Consider the following 17,378-nt stretch of genomic DNA (forward strand, 5'->3'; position numbering starts at 1 on the left):
ATGCATTTGAATCTACAGTTTTTACTTATAGATCTTTATCTAACCCATGAGAAGAACATAAAATGAATATGAATGAATACAAAATATTTTGATTAAATTCTATCCATTATGAACACAAATCCATTTAGTATGCAAAGAATTTTAGCAAGATAATACATGACAGTTAGGGTTTTAGTAGGGATGCACCAATAAATATTTTTGGGGTTGATACCCATGGCAGATTTATTAAGCAGCCATATCGGCCAATACCAATCCAATTGCTGATATGCAGCCTGGCAGCTTGGAAAGCAACCTCCAGCTGGTAAGTCTGTGGGGGGGAAAAGGGCATGGGAGTGGGCAGAGGGAGGCCTCCATGATGAAGGAAGGAGTGGGGCTGGGGCAGGGCCAGGTGCTGCACAGCAGGGGTGGGATGGAGCACAGGATGGAACTTTGGGTGGCTCATCCAGAGGGGTGTGGGGAGGTAAGGAGAGGGAGTGGCTTCTGCCACTGTGTGAATCCTGGGGGAGGTATGGCAGGCGTATGCCCTCTGGATTTGTGTGTGGGGCAAAAAAAGCCTGCCATTGTGGGCTCAGGGCTGGGGGCTGCACCAGCCTCTTCCTCCTGGGAGCTGAGCTGGGGCTATGCTTGGGCAGGGCAGGAGGTGGCAGTACTGGGAGGGAGATTACAGGGGGGCTACAGCCACCCCAAATTTCCCATAGCTTCCCCTATAGCCTCCCTCTCAGTTCCAACACTGCCTGCCCTACCCCTGCCCACCTCATGCACAGCCCCAGCCCAGCCTCACTGGCAAGAAGATGTTGGCATAGCCTCTGGCCCTGAACCTGCAGCAGCAGCCCACCCTCACTGCACACAAATCCAGGAGGCATGCGTCTCCCATGCCTCCCCCAGGGGGTGTGCAGTGGCAGGAGCCACTCCCCACCTCACCCCCCTGTGGCCCCCAGATGAGCTGCTCACAGCTCTGTCCTGTGCCCTGTCCCACCCCAGCTGGGCAGCACCTGCCCCTTCCCCAGCCCCACTCCTTCCCTCACCGTGGGGGTCTCTATCTGTGTCCCCACATGCCCCTTCCCCCCACAGACTTACCCACCAGATGCTGCTCTCCAAGTTGCCAGGCTGCATTCCTAGCCATGTGCATGCTGTGGATCTGCACATCTAGGTTTTAGTACCTTATATTTCTCCATAAAACTTAATACTATGGAAATCACTTTAAAAATTAATCAAAACATATTTTCTAGTCATCCATTTTCAGTCATTCTTTACTGATAACAAGGATACCTTCTCATAAATGTATGAATATTTTATCCTTATTGTTATACAAATGCCTAAACATCTCTGCACATCAACTGAGATTACTGCTTTCACATTCGCCAAACCATGATATAGCTTTTATCTTATGAATAGCTTTTTGGTATTCCCTACAATTTAAAATAAAGAATACCACAAAGGCAGTAACAATAGCAATATTTGATTAACATAGGTCCACTGTACTGGACAGATGTGCATTCTTTAAACAGAAGGATTGCTCAGGTAGCTTGTATTTGTTTCAGTGTAAGTTGTATAAACAAACAATTTTAATCCATTGTATAAAAAAAAAAATCAAGGAAGGAAAATGAAATGAGAAAGAAAATATCAAGTATTAGAATCAGACACTTCTAACAAGTAACTTACCCTCTCTTGCTTGTTCCTGTTGAACTCAGATCAAGATAATAAAGCTGGTGGCAGCTCCCTGCCAAAGCCTGAACTCCTATATCTGTCACCTTTTTACAGCTGCTAACATCAAGATATCTGTAAGTTCAGAACAAAAGATCACTGCCTAAAACTGTCCAATAGGTACAGCATGATATGAGGTCATGAAGCAGTTTGTTTGCAGGGTTGATGTACTGTGATTAAATCATTTATGTGTTGTTTTTTAAAACAAATACAGAGGTTACACCACAGAGCATAAAAAGGTAGCAAATTTAGAAAACAATTTTTTAAAAATAAAACTGCTAATATCTCTTTTATTTCCCTCTCTAGAAGGGTGAAGGTAAAAGAAAAGGAAAAGGTTATTAACTAAAAGGCATTCTTTATTGCAACAAGACAGTTGCCCTCTTTAGTACCAAAGTAGTTCATGCATTCACCTCCCCTTTGTCCCATACACTTTGTTTTACGCACTCTTTTTGCAAAGCAAGTATAATTATTCCCAGAATATGAAATTAATAATGTACCACTGAGTGTTATAAGCAGGGCTACAAGCTATCTCTAAATTTATAGACAGTCTGTAAAAACTAAAAACCTGAAAACACTTGTCTGTGAAGTCCACAAAAAATTGAGTCATCTGTAAAAGACTAAGCAATCCTAAACTTAATTAAAGATCTGTCCTTTGAACAAAGCTGGATGTAAAGTGTTAATGGACAGACAGAGCAGGGCAGCAACCCTGGTGTCTGAGTGGGAGCACAGCACCTTTCAGTGAGTCCTGTCAGGGAACTGGGGCCCACAAGAGCTTCAGGAACCCCACCTCTTCCCCATCCAGGGGCTGCTGCTGCACCACGTTAGCTACCTATAACACTGCTCATGTTACAGGTAGGTAGGGCTGTGTAGTTCTAGGCAGGACAAGGATAGGATCAATGCAGCTAGGAGAGAGGAGGAGGAGATGGGGAGGGATGTGGCAGGGGGAGGGTTCATGCCAGGATGAAGGAAATTGGGCTGGTGGCAGTAAGGCTGGGGGGAGCCAAAAAGGACAGCAAGATGTGTGGTACAGTTATGAGTATCAAGGTGTAAGTCTTAGGGTGTAAGGGTGGGGGTAGAAGTGTGCAAAACCATTGCTACTGTCAAGCAGAGTTGCCAAACCAAGACTTTTTTTTTCCACTGATCATCTGTAAATATTTTACTGACAGTCAAACTTTTTAACTATGGTTGGTGTTAAACCCCTAAATTTGAATCTAGCCTTTGTTCCTGCTGTCCAGGGCCTGGCAGCAAGGTTATATTTACATTATGTAAAACATATGTCAATATAAACATATATTAATAAAACAAGTTTGGTGGTAGTTAAAAGCTTTCAGATTATCAGTAAAAAAAAATTCTTGGGTTGGCAACACTAGTTATACCTTAACTACGGTAGAATTTTGCTACCTCATTTGCATTCTAAGTGCAAGAGTTACCCAGCTTTTCTCGTGATTTTTTATGCCTCAACAACTCATGAATATCATTCTTGTGCTATAAGGTAAAACCCTGATAGCATTCATTTGAGAAATATTTCACTAAGGAAGCATAATAAAACTTTCAACCATGTTTTGGCTTAATGGGTACCAATTGACCAATTAAGAGCTAACCATATGGAATAATTACCAAGGCATGCTTTGCATCAGAATATATGTACTACATTAGAAATCATTTTATGCCAATTTGCCATTCAAAATAGTGCCATGAAACCTTCCTTTTTTTTTAAGTGACTATAGGAATATATTCTTGTATTTCAACCCCGTTGTCATTAAACATATTTGTAGAGTAATCATATCACAGAATCATAGAAGTAGGGTTGGAAGGGACCTTGTAGATCTTCAAGTCCGACCCCGCGCCTGGGCAGGAGGAAAACTGGGCTAAAATGACTCCAGCCAGGTAGGCATCAAGCCTCTTCTTAAAGACCCCCAGGGTAGGAGCCAGCACCACTTCCCTTGGCAGTTGGTTCCAGATCCTAGTCATCCTAACTGTGAAGTAGTTCTTATGGATGTCTAATCTAAACCTCCTCTCCAACAACTTGTGGCCATTATTCCTTGTTATGCCAGAGGGCGCTAGGGGAAACAAGGTCTCTCCCAAACCCTTCTGGTCCCCCCTAGTGAGTTTATAGATGGTTACAAGGATAGGATCAATGCAGCTAGGAGAGAGCTAGGAGAGAAGAGGAGGAGATGGGAAGGGATGTGGTGGGAGGAGGGTTCATGCCAGGATGAAGGAAGTTGGGCTGGTGGCAGTAAGGCTGGAGGGAGCCAAGAAGGACAGCAAGGTGTGTGGTATAGTTATGGGTATCAAGGTATAAGTCTTAGGGTATAAGTAATAGATATATACAGTATCTATGTGTCCTAACATTTTAATTGGTCTGTAGCAGCCTGGAAAATACTATTCTCCTAAGGCAGATTTGTCAAATCTATCTGGCCCCACAGCTGGATGAGTGGCATGGGGCGAGTCCATAGGCCGCATTTGGCCCATGGACAACCCCCACCCCCTGCATGCTGGATTCAGTGCACCATGGGGAGGTACAGGTGGTTATATGGAGGGCACGTGGCAGTGGAGGAAGGTGCCAAGGAGCATAGGCACGGCAGGGGTAGCAGATGCCAAAGGGTGCAGGCACCACAAGGCAGGTGCAGGTACCAGTGGGGGAGGCACTTGGGAGGAACGTACCAGGGAGGCCAGGAGATGGTGGGGAAAATGGGAAAAGGCAGCAGGGGGGACAAGGGAAAAGGGTCTGACCACTTGACTGCCCCATTAGCTGCCACCCAACCCCCCATTATCTGCCCCTCTGCTCCTGCTTGCCCCACTGGTGACAAATTCAAGGGTGACAAATTTAAGATGACCCTCCAATAATTTGATTCTATATATGGAAAATCATAAATTTATACACTTATATAGAGTCTAATTATTAGGTGGATCTTCTTAAATTTGAAGTCTTCTTGGATTTGGGTGAATACCATAACTGTCTACCAATACAATCATTCAGAAATGTTATCAACTCTAAGAACAAATCACTTTGTAGCATTGCTTCAAAAGTTGAGTATCTTGCATACTGATCCATGCAATATTTTGCTTGCACAATTGTAATTTTTTTCCTTTCATAATAAGAGATTACTCCTCCTGTGACTCAAAAGTCTTACAGAATGGGAATGGAGGTGCCCATGGCTTTCTATACACCAGAATCATTCAGTGTATGTGTATGTAGAAATAACGCACCTGCAGCAGTAGAGTGGAAGCAGGTCAGCACAGCTGCTGAAGCCACTATGTTAGGATAGCTCCAGAACCCAGGGAATAAACATAGTTTCTACTTGCCCCAAATTTCCCTCGTGCTGCTGATTTTATTCACCCATGGAATCAAAGACCTCAAATTCAGCAGTGGACACGTTGGGAGGGAGAGGAAGGGAGTAGTGGCAGCATTCATCCCCTGGGTTCTGATGCCATACCAAAAAGCCTCATGGGCCCAATTTAACCACTTGCAGGACTCATGTGTACAACCCTGATTTAGGGCAATAACAGTATGTGCCAATATAGCACCAGTGCTAAATTTTCTGTGAACTAACCAAACAAAGCTGTGATACCAATGAGTGATGATTTATTTTTCACTCATGGAAACCTTTAACCTTGCAGTTCAGATAAATTTGCAAAGCTTCCTTACAATGTTCAGATTTGTACCTGATTGTTTGCAGGTAGGTGCTAATTTCCACTAGGCTTAGATCTGTCACTTGTGAGCACGAGCTGAGAATCAAAGACTCCAACTTAGGACACTGTGTCACAATAAAGTGGACAACACGATCTCTCACCTAGAGCGCATCACATAGAAGAGAAAAAACCCCCCGAAGTGTTACTTCAGACATAGACTTGCCAAGAATATCTGATGATCACCAAAATACAGAACGCATTGTTAATTTCTGCTAATAAAAATTATCTATAAGACAACAGATTTAATTTATTAATAATTCAAATTACATTATTCTCCAAAATATGTTATATGCTGCAAACATCTAGGAAGACTGTCCCTATTTCTTGAAGACCGTAGGGTGTTTATACATGTGCTCCAGGAGTGGGGAGGAGGGGAGCGCTTTAATTAGAGTGGCTCAGAGATCTTAACCTGTGCTATCAAATGTACATGTTCAGAGTGCAGCCCCGGGTCTGATAACGCCCAGGCCACTCTGCCTTGCCCCTGGGTTGTGCTCTTCCTTCCTTCCCTGCCCCCCTCCCCACCCTTACCTCTCTCCCCCCAGCTGGCCTATCTGTATGTTCAATTATCACAGCACTGGTGAAGAGTTGTACACACCACTCCTGATCTATGTTATGACTTAAAATAAACTGAATGAATGTAGATATGGTGTGGCAAATGGCTGTATACATCCTAAATTAGTGTGGGGAAACAGCATATGCAGACACTACTGTATTAGCTAGTATAGGTCTTAGCAAACAGACTTGAGTTTTATGGGTGCAGTGTTGTCAGCAATCCCCTACTGGGACTATTTACTCTGGACTAGAATTAGGGAGGCTTTTGAGACACTACAAAACAAAGATTTGTCCATTCTATATTTCAGGTAGATATTCCGACTAGTATTTGACACTATTCTATATTACTCTTACCAAGTGCAATTAGTTTTGTATTATAAAGAAAATTAGTTACTTGTGTATCTTGCAGCTAGGTCAAGTAACTATATCAATGTTATATAAATGTCACCATGCTTTAATAATTTTACTTTTTTTAGAAAAGAACAGACAACATTGCTCATTTTGGCATATAATTATTAATAAATATACCAGACACAAATCAATCTGCATGTAGTAGTTTTACAATTAATAAGAGACCAACAATAAGTCAAAATGGTCTTACCACACTGAGCCCAGTTACATTGAGTGAAGATAACTTTTTCAGGTGCTTCACTATGTTTGAGAGACAGACATGAGTAACCTCTGGGACTCTGCCAATGTTCAATGTCTGCAGATTTGGACACTCTTCAGCTATGGAACTCAGGCATTTGGCAGTTAGAGCATGGCAACCAAAGACTTCAATTTTACTGAGTCTGGTAGAGGACAAATTAAATTACAAAGAATGTGAGCTCAATGTCATTAATACAACCGTCACTAAAACCAGCCTAACTCTAGGGTGTTTCAATTTTCTCTCTTCTATGGACTATGATTCTGACCTCATACCTGTGTAAATTATTTAATAACTCACTAAAGTCCATGGAATTAATCCTACGTTTGTCCTCCTTAGGGTAGGAGTTGTGGGTATTATGTGCATTAAATGACTTTCATTGTTAGCTTTGGCAATACAACAGAAACTAACTTGTTTTAAAGATTCAACATTAAAAACAAATTAATAGAAATAAAAAACCCATATATTAGTGTCTTTGATTCATCTCTGAATCACCTTTGGCTATTAATTGAAATAATTTAAAAAATAAAAATTATGTTGTATTTTTAATTGTTTATTAAAAGAAATCAGGTCAATCTCCTGTTAATAATAGAACCTGTCAAACTCTACTCTCATACAATTTTATCTAATGTAAATGTTCCCTTTAACAAATCTCTAGTTAGTATTTAGCTATATATTTAATATTTTGTTCAAATCTATTGTAAGTTTTCTGAGGGCAGAGGCAGGGTCAGAGATTTTGTTTTGGGTGGGAAATGGGTCTCTGTGTATTACAGGAATTTTCAAAGAGGCTGAGTCAGCTGACCTCTTCTCTTCCTCTGTATCTACAAAGATACGGTCCTGGCTGTCGCTGAACCTTAAAAAGGTAGACATTATGGTAGACATTATGGTGTGTGAGCCTGTTTGACTGTGTAATCCCATTTTATGACTAATAGATTGTGACAGGACAGAAGACTGGTAAGGATAAGCATGTGACTGTTGCAGACATACCAGCATATATTAGCTTCACTGGGAATCCATGAAACATAAATCAAGACACAATTCATCAACTATACTATACTTATTTAGGGATAAAACATGAAAACTCAACCTTCAGTATCACAGAAACCCATTCCTGAGACTCTATGCTATGTATATAAATAGGAAGGGGTCCTTCATTTAAAGAAAAACCTTTTGTCCCTCAGTACAGATTATTGAAGTGAAAGAAGCAGGATGCTAAAGATCTATTTGAATGATAACATTAAGTAAATCAATACAAATTAGAATACCAGTGCAAAAGCATGTCCCAGACAGTCCTATCTTCATCCTTAAGTGGAGCCCCTAAAAAAACTGCACTGAACATTGAGTCCTACGTCATGAACAACAGAAGAGCCTCTTTAATCAAAATGCTTCCTGTACGGTAATTACAGTTCAACAGATAATCAATGTTTCTCTTAATGGAACACAGATTAGCTGAATCTAAAAAAAATACAACTGTATGTTGTATGAGATCATGCTGACTAATAGAAATACACAGGCAATAACTAAATGGATTTTCTTCTTCCAAAGTTGGGGAAAATTCACCTTTCTTTACTACAAATGTCATTGTTTTCTTCTTGATAAGATGTGCTATTTTCCATAAAATAATTAATAAATGTTAAACTGTGTATATTTTATTATCTTCTTATTTTGTTTCTTATTACAAATACAGTTCTCTTAGGTCTTTCAATTTTAGAGAGAACTTCCTGACCAAGATGAAGCCATACTGTTGAGAAGCCTGCTGTCTATTTTGTACATTTGCTGCTGGTAGATATCTAGAGAGAGATTCTCCAGATAATATAAAGAGAATGGAAATCTCATATAAATCCCTTCCTGGTGACACATGATCACATGATTGTTTACTCTCAGACTGCCCTTCCTCTGACCTCCTATGCAGGAGGCAGGGAGGAAATGTTGGAGACAAAGGATCATAGGTATGTCGGCTTAGGAGGGACCTCACAAGGGCATCTAGTCCAAACCCTGGGTCAAGACAGGATCATACTTCACTCAACCAGCACAGTCAAGTGTTTGTCTAACCTGTTCTTAAAAATTGTCTAGGGATGTAGATTACACAAGGTATCTTGTTATTATGTTTGTCTACCCTTATAGTCAGATAATTCCTCCTAATCTCTAAACTAAAGTTTCTCTGCTGCATCCTGAGTCCATTGTCTCTAGTTCCATCCTCTACAGCTATATAGAGAACAGTCTATCTCCATGAACACTATCGTCACCTTTCAGGTATTTGAAAACTTATCAATTCCCACCTCAGCCTTCTCTTCTCCAGACTAAACCCTAGTTCTTTCAGCCTTTCCTCATAAATCATGCTTCCTAAGCCTCTAATCTTTACTTATTTTCCCCTCTCTGCTGGATTCTGCTGTTATCCAATGTCTCCAGCATACAAGAGTGCAGCAAATGGAGAAGATGTGACTCTACCCCTTCATTCTAGCCATCAATGCATAGTCAAGAGTTCACCACACCTCTAAGCTGTGTGAAGTAAACTAATCCCTCCCAACACATACAAGATAGCCATCAAAGGATGAATCATTTCTGAATCATAATTTCTTCTGCATTCATCATTGCCGTAAAGGTCATTTTAAGAGTCAGCCAGGTCAAAGTTAGGGTGAAGAATGTAGATGAAGGAGAATCTCCTAGTTTTCCACCCAACAAACTGCACAAATGGTCCCTTGCTCAGCACAACAGAGAATTCAACTCCTTGACCAAACACAAAAAATAAGATTGAATGGCTGCCTGAATTATTAGATTGTCTGCCTCCTGACCGGTTAAATTAAATTTCTCTCTAAAATTCAGCTTCAACATATTTAAGCAGAAACCTGTATAAACATCTCCTTCCCCCTTGACTTCATTCATCATAATATTTTCATTTTTTTCCATGAGCAACATATCTGAAGAATTAGAGCTACCCACAGATTGGAAACAACAAAAAATAGTAGGTCTCATCTGGCTAGGCCTAACCATCTTCTGCATCATGCTTGTTAGCAATAACAAATGGAATGTCAGAAATACAATAAAGCCAGACTTACATGTTCTATAATTCTATGTATTAAAAAGGAGGTCAATGACAAGCAAATGAAACTATCTGAGTAGGACACTTTGTCTTGACAGGAAAAATATTACAATTCATACCCCTGGTCTATTTTATTTATTGTTTGGCTGCTCCATAGCCAATGCTTGCTTTTATCACTTGGTGACACCTGTGTTGTTATACCTTACTGCCAAAATATCTAATATAAAAGAAACCCTTCTTGCTTGCATTGCCCCAGCATGACTTTCAAACAAATGCATAGTCTATATCTGATATTTCCTGTAAATACATTTTTTTAACAAAATAGCAGCATTCAGAAAGTTATTAATAAAAATACCTGAAAACATCTCATTCTTTTTGGAAGTGGTTTTACTTGTCCAAACTTCATTTTTACTGTTACACTTAAGTCTTTCTCTTCCTATCTTCCTATTGCTTCTTATTCCACAGAATTTGACCTGTTGTTATCTAAGGCCTTAATTGCGATACTTAATACATATTCCTTCACTGAAAAATGTAATTAGTTTTGAATTAGTTGTTTTACTGGGTATCAAAAACCCAAATCGTACAAAACAAGGAACATAGCAATTCAGTCTTTCCACCTCTTTCCTGTGTCCATGTGATTTAAACATATATAATATAGTCAGAGTGAAAGATCCTTGTTAGCGGTTTAGCAGAGCATAATCAGCAATGCAAAGGAGAAAAATAAGCTACTGGAGTGAGTACATACTAGGGGAATTAAACTTCTGCAACACTGATTTATCTCATGTGACCTACCACTTATTGGCAATCTTGTGGCTTGGTCACACTTGCTGGCATTGCTATATCAGTTATTTGGTATATATACCATATATACCAAAGCATATATGGCAGCGGTTCTCAACCTTCAGAAAATGTCAGCCCTCAGAAAAAGACACCCCTCAGAAAATGCCAGCTCTTAGTTTTCACTAGTTTCTGACTACAGAAAAATAATAAAGTAATCTGTGTGAAGCAAAGGGACAGAAATTCAAAATAAACTGGTATATGTGATCAGAAACTGATTCAAATCTGTAACACAACAGAAGTTCAATGCACATATACCACTTTCAAAGTGACTAAAACTGAATTAAGATAAACCTGGATAGATGCAGGACCAGACTTTACTGATTTAGGTTAAATCAGTTTATTAAACTTCTGTCCCAGATCCCTCCCAGATTCAAGTTAACTCACTGTCCCTCAGCATCCCAGGATGCTTTGTACTCCCTCACAAACCCCACCTCATGCAATGGGCAGGCTAGCCTTGGCCAAAGCTGTCTGCTCCAGCTGAGCAGAGAAGTGTGGTCTAGCACGCCCCCCTCGACTTCTGGCCAGGGGCACTGCAGGCATGTGGCTGCATTTCTGGAATCAAAAATGAATGTCTATTCACTTGCTTATCAGTTCAATCTATGCAGCTGAGATTAACCTGCAATAATTGAAAAATTCAGCCTTGGGCTTTTTGATTGTCTGTACTTAGTTAGAAAGACCACAGCAGGTCAGAATGTTTTTAACATTACAAGTACCTATTTGAAATATCTGGGTTTATTTTGTGAGTCATATTTGCACATGTAGCAGTGCTAATATTGTGAGGCATCCCACAATACCTTTGAAAGGATTCAAGGCACCCTACAGTGCTGCAGCATCCCAGTTAAGAATCAATGATCTATCTATAGATACTTTAATGTATAAAGAGTTATACTGAGAAAGGAGTATTTTGTTACTATATCTTACTCTGTTTTGGGAAATGGGTTTAAATTAATTATACAAACAAAACAAATATGGCCAGTATAACCTGAGCCTTACCTAGAGAGATATCTAGTATATCTCTACTGGGATAGTTATAATGTTTCACCCTTTTTAAATGAAGATAAATTCTGTAACACACCTTTACTAGGGCAGGTAGTAAAAAACAAACAACTGTTAACCATTATCAGGTCAAAAGAATTTCATGGTATAAGCACCCCAAACCGTTCATTGCTTGAATGCAGATTACCTTTTCCCATGTTTTTCAATCAAGGCATTTACAGCATCGTCTGTAATTTGGCATCCATTTGCAGAAAGGCTCTGGAGGCTGAAACATGTAAAATACTGGTTATTTCTCCACACTTAAAAAAAAAATCATCCTTGGCTTCTACTGCTGTGAAATGAGTTCAACCACAGATTCATTTGCTTTATTTTCTTCTTGCCACTTTGGAGGTATAAAAAAAAGCTAGAAAATGGATGCAGACAGACAAGGTTCTTTGGGTAAATGTGGTATCTTTTATTAGATGAACTAAATAGTTGGAAAAAATTGTTCTTTGCAAGGTTTTGGGTACAAACACCCTACTTCATGCAGAGGGACAGTCTACAGCAAGCATTTAACACAACATTTCTATCTGAGAGGAACTCCCTGGTGGTCCACATCCGTAATTCCTGGGAGAATCTCTGTACATACTGCCTTCATCCTCCAATATTAATGCCAGGAGGAAACATGATGGGGACAGGAAGCAAACTGGCAGAGCTAGGTTCTGTTACATCTATGTTCCCGTGATCAATGGCACAACTTAGAGTTGCTAGGAAGAAACTCTAATTCTCATCAGGGTGTGGCTGAACCCGAGAACCAGGGAGCTGGAACTGGAAGTTACTCTCCAGCCCCATTCCTCTTCCCTTCTTACACATTAAACAGAGGTTGGACGCTGGAATCAAACCTAATAGAATTAATTTTATAATTGGTTTTGTGCCAATAAATGGAGCCAGGCATGAAACATATTTGTATAGCTTAACCAGGTTAGAACGAATAAGTATTTCTTTTCTTTTCTTGAAAAAAAACACATCTTCTTTACTTTAAAATCTTCTTTAAAATGTTTACCTTACAGAAGCTTCTGCCAGAGCAATGATTCCTAAATCAGTGGCTCCTGTCCAGCTTATATCTACAGAGATCAGCTTCTTGCAAAAGGTGCTTGCATGGTATAAAATTATGTCCCCTCTCAGTGTAGGACCACTGCAGCTTGTTATATTCAATTCCTGGATGTGAAAAAAATAAAACAGCAGTGGATGGATAATCTTAACTCACTGCAAAGTGTAGAAGTTTACTTTCCAAATGACAAAGATGGACAAAGATGTGCTTTCCCTCACTGTTCTTATTCACCTTAACTTCTCATCTTTATACAAGCTAACACATGCACATTTCTACAATAATTTTATGATATTAAGATTCAGGGTCTTAATGGATCTCAAGCTCACCAGCAATATAAACATATGCATTGATTTGAAAATACAAATGTGGATACTTTCATGTCTGAATGGATTCCTCAAAATATTTTTGTTAAATCTTTAAGGTATACCTTAGCAACTAGGGGCTCGGCTTTCTGATGTACTGAACACCATCCATTTCAAGTAACATTGGCTAACTTTGGGCTCACTAGCTTCAAAGCCATTTGAGGATACTTGGCACTTTTCAGGATTGGGCTCTCAGTCACCAAGGCCAAGACCAATTCCTTCTGCAGGTGTTTTTCAATAGCACTAAACTAGTCTTTTCAAATGGCATATAAGAGATCACATTTGATTCCTTAATTGCTATATACGCAAAACAATTCCTTACAGGAAATAGGTTTATGGACTGAAGTGCAGTATTGTTAACTTTAAATGTTCAAAAATAATGAGACAGGCTCCAACATAACATGATATTGGTTTAAAAATAATAACATTTTAAAAACCTGTTAGGTTCTTTTAAATTACTCTCTTGTTTTTTCAGTCTTCAGGGTTCCATATAGTTATTTATTTATTTATTTATCTTTGGCAATGATAAGGCCCACAGATTTATTTTTCTGATATTCTTAAATAATCACACAACTCCAGGAACTGGGTTTAAGAATAATAAATGGCAAACATGGCGAGACTGGCAATGAAATCCCAAATATTTTCAAGATTATTGTGCTGGACTGGTATATGTTCATATCAGTCTACCATTCTTTTTTGATTTATGAATGTCATTTGGATTGTAAATGTCTTCACTTTTGCCTTTTAATTCCCATTCAACTGGTATAGGCAGCATATTTGCCCACCAGCATAGCATTAACAATGGAGAACAATCAAGAGCTATCACTAGATAATCTTCCATTCAGATAAGGGTACTCTAGGAAAATAAACTGGCTAGAGTGCCAGTCTTCCCGGTCTGGAGTTCAGGTGGGTTCTAACCAAGCAACAAATTAACTAGTGTGGAACTTGAAGCTTCCCAGGACAGGGTCACATATAGTTCCCGCTAAACAAGTTGAACTGGAAGGCAGGAGTAGTCAGAAGAAGGAGAAAAGGTTGGTTGCTGAAAAGTGTGTCCAAAATGCTAACGACTCTAAAAAAAAATCCTTTTTTATTTCATTCTGCCTTCCCAAAAAACAAGGCATGTGTGTTATTTGAGGACCTGTGACAGGCAAGAAAATAAGATATTATAATTCCCTCTTACCATTCTTTACTCATACACATGCATGTTTCACTTAACGTGTTATTAACCGGTTAACCACATCTTAAACTGTAACCCAGCCACATGCTCAATCACGTGATAAAGCATGGAATAAGCCACAAAACTATTCCACATAAAATATGTATTAACTTTGTGGCTCATTCCTATCATGACATTAATTGAATTCGTGGCCAGATGTACCTTCGAGTGTGGGATCCCACAGATGATGGGACTCCTAGCTGTGGGATTATATGAGCCCACATCTGATCTGGGGGCATATGGAGTTTGACAGGGAACCCAGATAAACTGCAGGCTGCCATCTGTCAGCTGAGGGGGCTTCCAGCCATGGGAGCTTGCTGGTTGCTAGTGTAGAGGGAGCCTGGGATCATGAACTTGGACCATTTCTGTGCTGACAGTAAGGTTTGACGGGATCTAATGCGCTATCCCACAATCATGCTTCCTGTTGTATAAATAGTTTATGAAATTCTTAACTAATTCAGAAACAGCCCGGGGTTCTGATGCCAAAAATAAGCTGCAAGGAGAGTGGGCTGCAGCGGAAGCTGAGGAACTCTGGCCTTCTAGAACCTGATATCTCCAATCCTGGTGCTTTCCTGCCTTCCAAGGCACTTAAAAATGCTGGGTTTGGGGGAGAAAGACCAAACACATGTTCTTTAGACCACAGGAATCCTGTGATGGAAGAGAGGTTCCCTAGTCCTAGGGTCCCAATGCCCCGGGACTCCTAAAAGCCATGCATGCAGCTGGGCTGTTCAAGGGTGGGGCTGACAATCAGCTGACTGTCAGCTCAGCCCTGACAGTCCCAGGTCCGAAACCTGTGAGAGGCTGAGACCAGTCCTGAGCCCAAGACAGAACTGTCCCCTGCCCAGTCTGCAGGACTGGGCTGAGGGGCAGCTCAACATTGGCATGATTGAGATTGAAGAAATCTTTTGTCCAAAAATTCATGGCAGGAGGTGCAATGTTTGGGATAGGACATAAAATTCCTCTGATCCAAATAGCTTTTTAGTGTTTTAATGCTTGCCAGGGGCCTCAACAACAACTAATAAGAAATGCTGCTATTTACTTACAGTTTAAAATAAATTCAAACCTTCTGATGCTAATAAATACATCCTATGACTTTGCATTAGAAAAGTAGATTTGTTTCTATTCATTGATCTGAAACTTGTGGGAATGGACATTATAATGAAGTGGTTATGGCACAAAAGGTGAATTGCTACAGAAATTAAATGAATTAGTTCCATCAGTCTTCTCTGCTTTAAAATGGCATAAATATCGGAACACAATGTTTTCATTACAGAACATATGGAAGCAGTCCAGCTATAGTTATTTCTCTGAAGAAAACCATTTATTTCACGTCAGCTGACATTTTATTTATGAGTTACTTATTTTTCCTTCATAGTTGTATTTGTTTATAAGTTTGTTTCCAAAGGATTTATTAGTGTTATTTGGATGGTCTGATGCATGGCAGGCATTTTGTGCATATAAATACACACAGAACATCACGTAACCTACACATATAAATCTATAAATATATAACCAGAGATGTAAAAGTGACTTAAATATAAGTTGCAATGTTTGTTTGGTTTGCTCTTTTTATATTATAAATAGCATATACATATGAGAAAAACAACCATATTTTAATTATTTTATTATGTGAGATATCTTGAAAAATACAACCATGAAGTTTCACTCTTTTGCACTTGATCACCTAAATCAGTTTGCAACCTTGAAGGTGTGTTGTATGAGGATTCAAATTCAGATTCTTATCTAAACATGATTAATTTGGAACAATTTAGCCATTTCCAGAGACATGAGTCTTGTGTATCAACCTCCCTGCACTTTAAAATGCTGGAAGAGGCATTTTAACTAAAGCTCATTAGATATCTAATAAAAATAAACAACAAAAATTTGATAACTAGGAAAATCAAGCCATTATGTGAATAAGAAGCCATCAACTTTTATATCTATATAATTCTATATTTTTCCCTTTTTACATGACTGACATGGGACTTACCATGATGAGAGTCCTAAGGATTATGAATGTCATGATTGTACTTCTTATTAATGAGTGAATGTCATGACTACACTTCAGCATGGTCATAGGACTGGAGTTGGGCCTGATAAATCTCCAATCAAAACTGGTATAAATCTAAACTCATTCTGTGAAATAACAGAAAATGGACACGTTCTTTGTCCACCTTATGTAGTGATCTTTTTGCTAAATCAGTCAGCAAACCTAACTATATTTTTGGATTCTAATATGTGTCTTCGTCTGATACTCACTTATCTATCTGTTCCCTCATCATAATTTCATTGATATGTCAAAACCTAACCCCCTGGAAAGAACAGGTCATCTTCCATTCTAGCTTACAAACTTCCTTCTGCAGATACTGGTTGTTACACTTTTTTTATGTAGATATCATATGGGACCCAGACCTTCATTAATACCTGAAGACCACAGGGAAACCTTTTCATCATCTTCTGTTAGAAAAACATTATGAGTAGAAAAAAACAGTACACGCAGCATCTGATGGAAGATGATGACTATAAAAGCTTATGCCTTTCTGAATGAGTTAGTCTCTAAGTGTTTTTACACATGCTCCAGGAGTGGGGGGAGATGCTTTAATTAGAGAAACTCCAAGAGCGCCCACACAGTCTTGTGTATCATTCTCCCTGCACTTCAAAATGGTGGCAGGGGCATTTTAACTACAGCTCATTAGATATCTAATTGAAGTGCCCACAGCATCTAATGTATCAGTGTCCCCATGACTCAGAATGGCAGCAGGGGCTCTTTAACTAAAGCTCATCGAGTTAAACATTTTAAAGTGCAGGGACACTGGTACATGAGATGCACAGGCTGGCTCCAGCAGAATCGATTAATTGAGTCTGCTCCAACACACTTTAATTAAAGTGCATCAGACCGGCCTCCCAGCACATCTACAGACACCCTAAAGTGCCTTCCTGCCTTGCCCTCTGCCTGAATTAAAATATTACACTTACTCTTTGTGAGTAGAAATTACTTTTACATTTATTACTTATTAATTACTTCTACAGTTATTACTCTTAGGAAGAACTACATAAGTTCAGCACTTGGAATAAAGAAGGAATATGCTGTGGTTTACTTATATAAAAATGTTTATATTATTTTTATGTGCTGATATGGGCTCCCTCTGGTGATTATTTTCCATAAGATTTTTTTAGAGTTCCATACAAAAAACTGAGAATCATCAAGTAGTAAGTGGACGTGCTGCTTAGAAATAATT

The 17,378-nt window shown here is 39.4% G+C and overlaps 1 protein-coding gene across 1 annotated transcript in view; it reads right to left on the reverse strand.

Moving 5' to 3' along the window:
* LOC109323749 (F-box/LRR-repeat protein 20-like) overlaps window positions 1-17,378 on the reverse strand; it is an 87,433-nt gene that overhangs the window by 35,136 nt on the left and 34,919 nt on the right. Inside the window, exons 5-9 of the mRNA XM_019555436.1 lie at window positions 12,514-12,668; window positions 11,659-11,736; window positions 6,551-6,740; window positions 5,371-5,498; window positions 1,663-1,779 (exon numbers count right to left, since the gene is read on the reverse strand). Of these exons, the coding sequence (XP_019410981.1) occupies window positions 1,663-1,779; window positions 5,371-5,498; window positions 6,551-6,740; window positions 11,659-11,736; window positions 12,514-12,668 (668 nt within the window). The remainder of the gene's footprint in view (window positions 1-1,662; window positions 1,780-5,370; window positions 5,499-6,550; window positions 6,741-11,658; window positions 11,737-12,513; window positions 12,669-17,378) is intronic.

This window comes from Crocodylus porosus, unplaced genomic scaffold (assembly GCF_001723895.1).
Source record: "Crocodylus porosus isolate Cpor-Errol unplaced genomic scaffold, CroPor_comp1, whole genome shotgun sequence".
Taxonomy (NCBI): Eukaryota; Metazoa; Chordata; order Crocodylia; family Crocodylidae; genus Crocodylus; species Crocodylus porosus.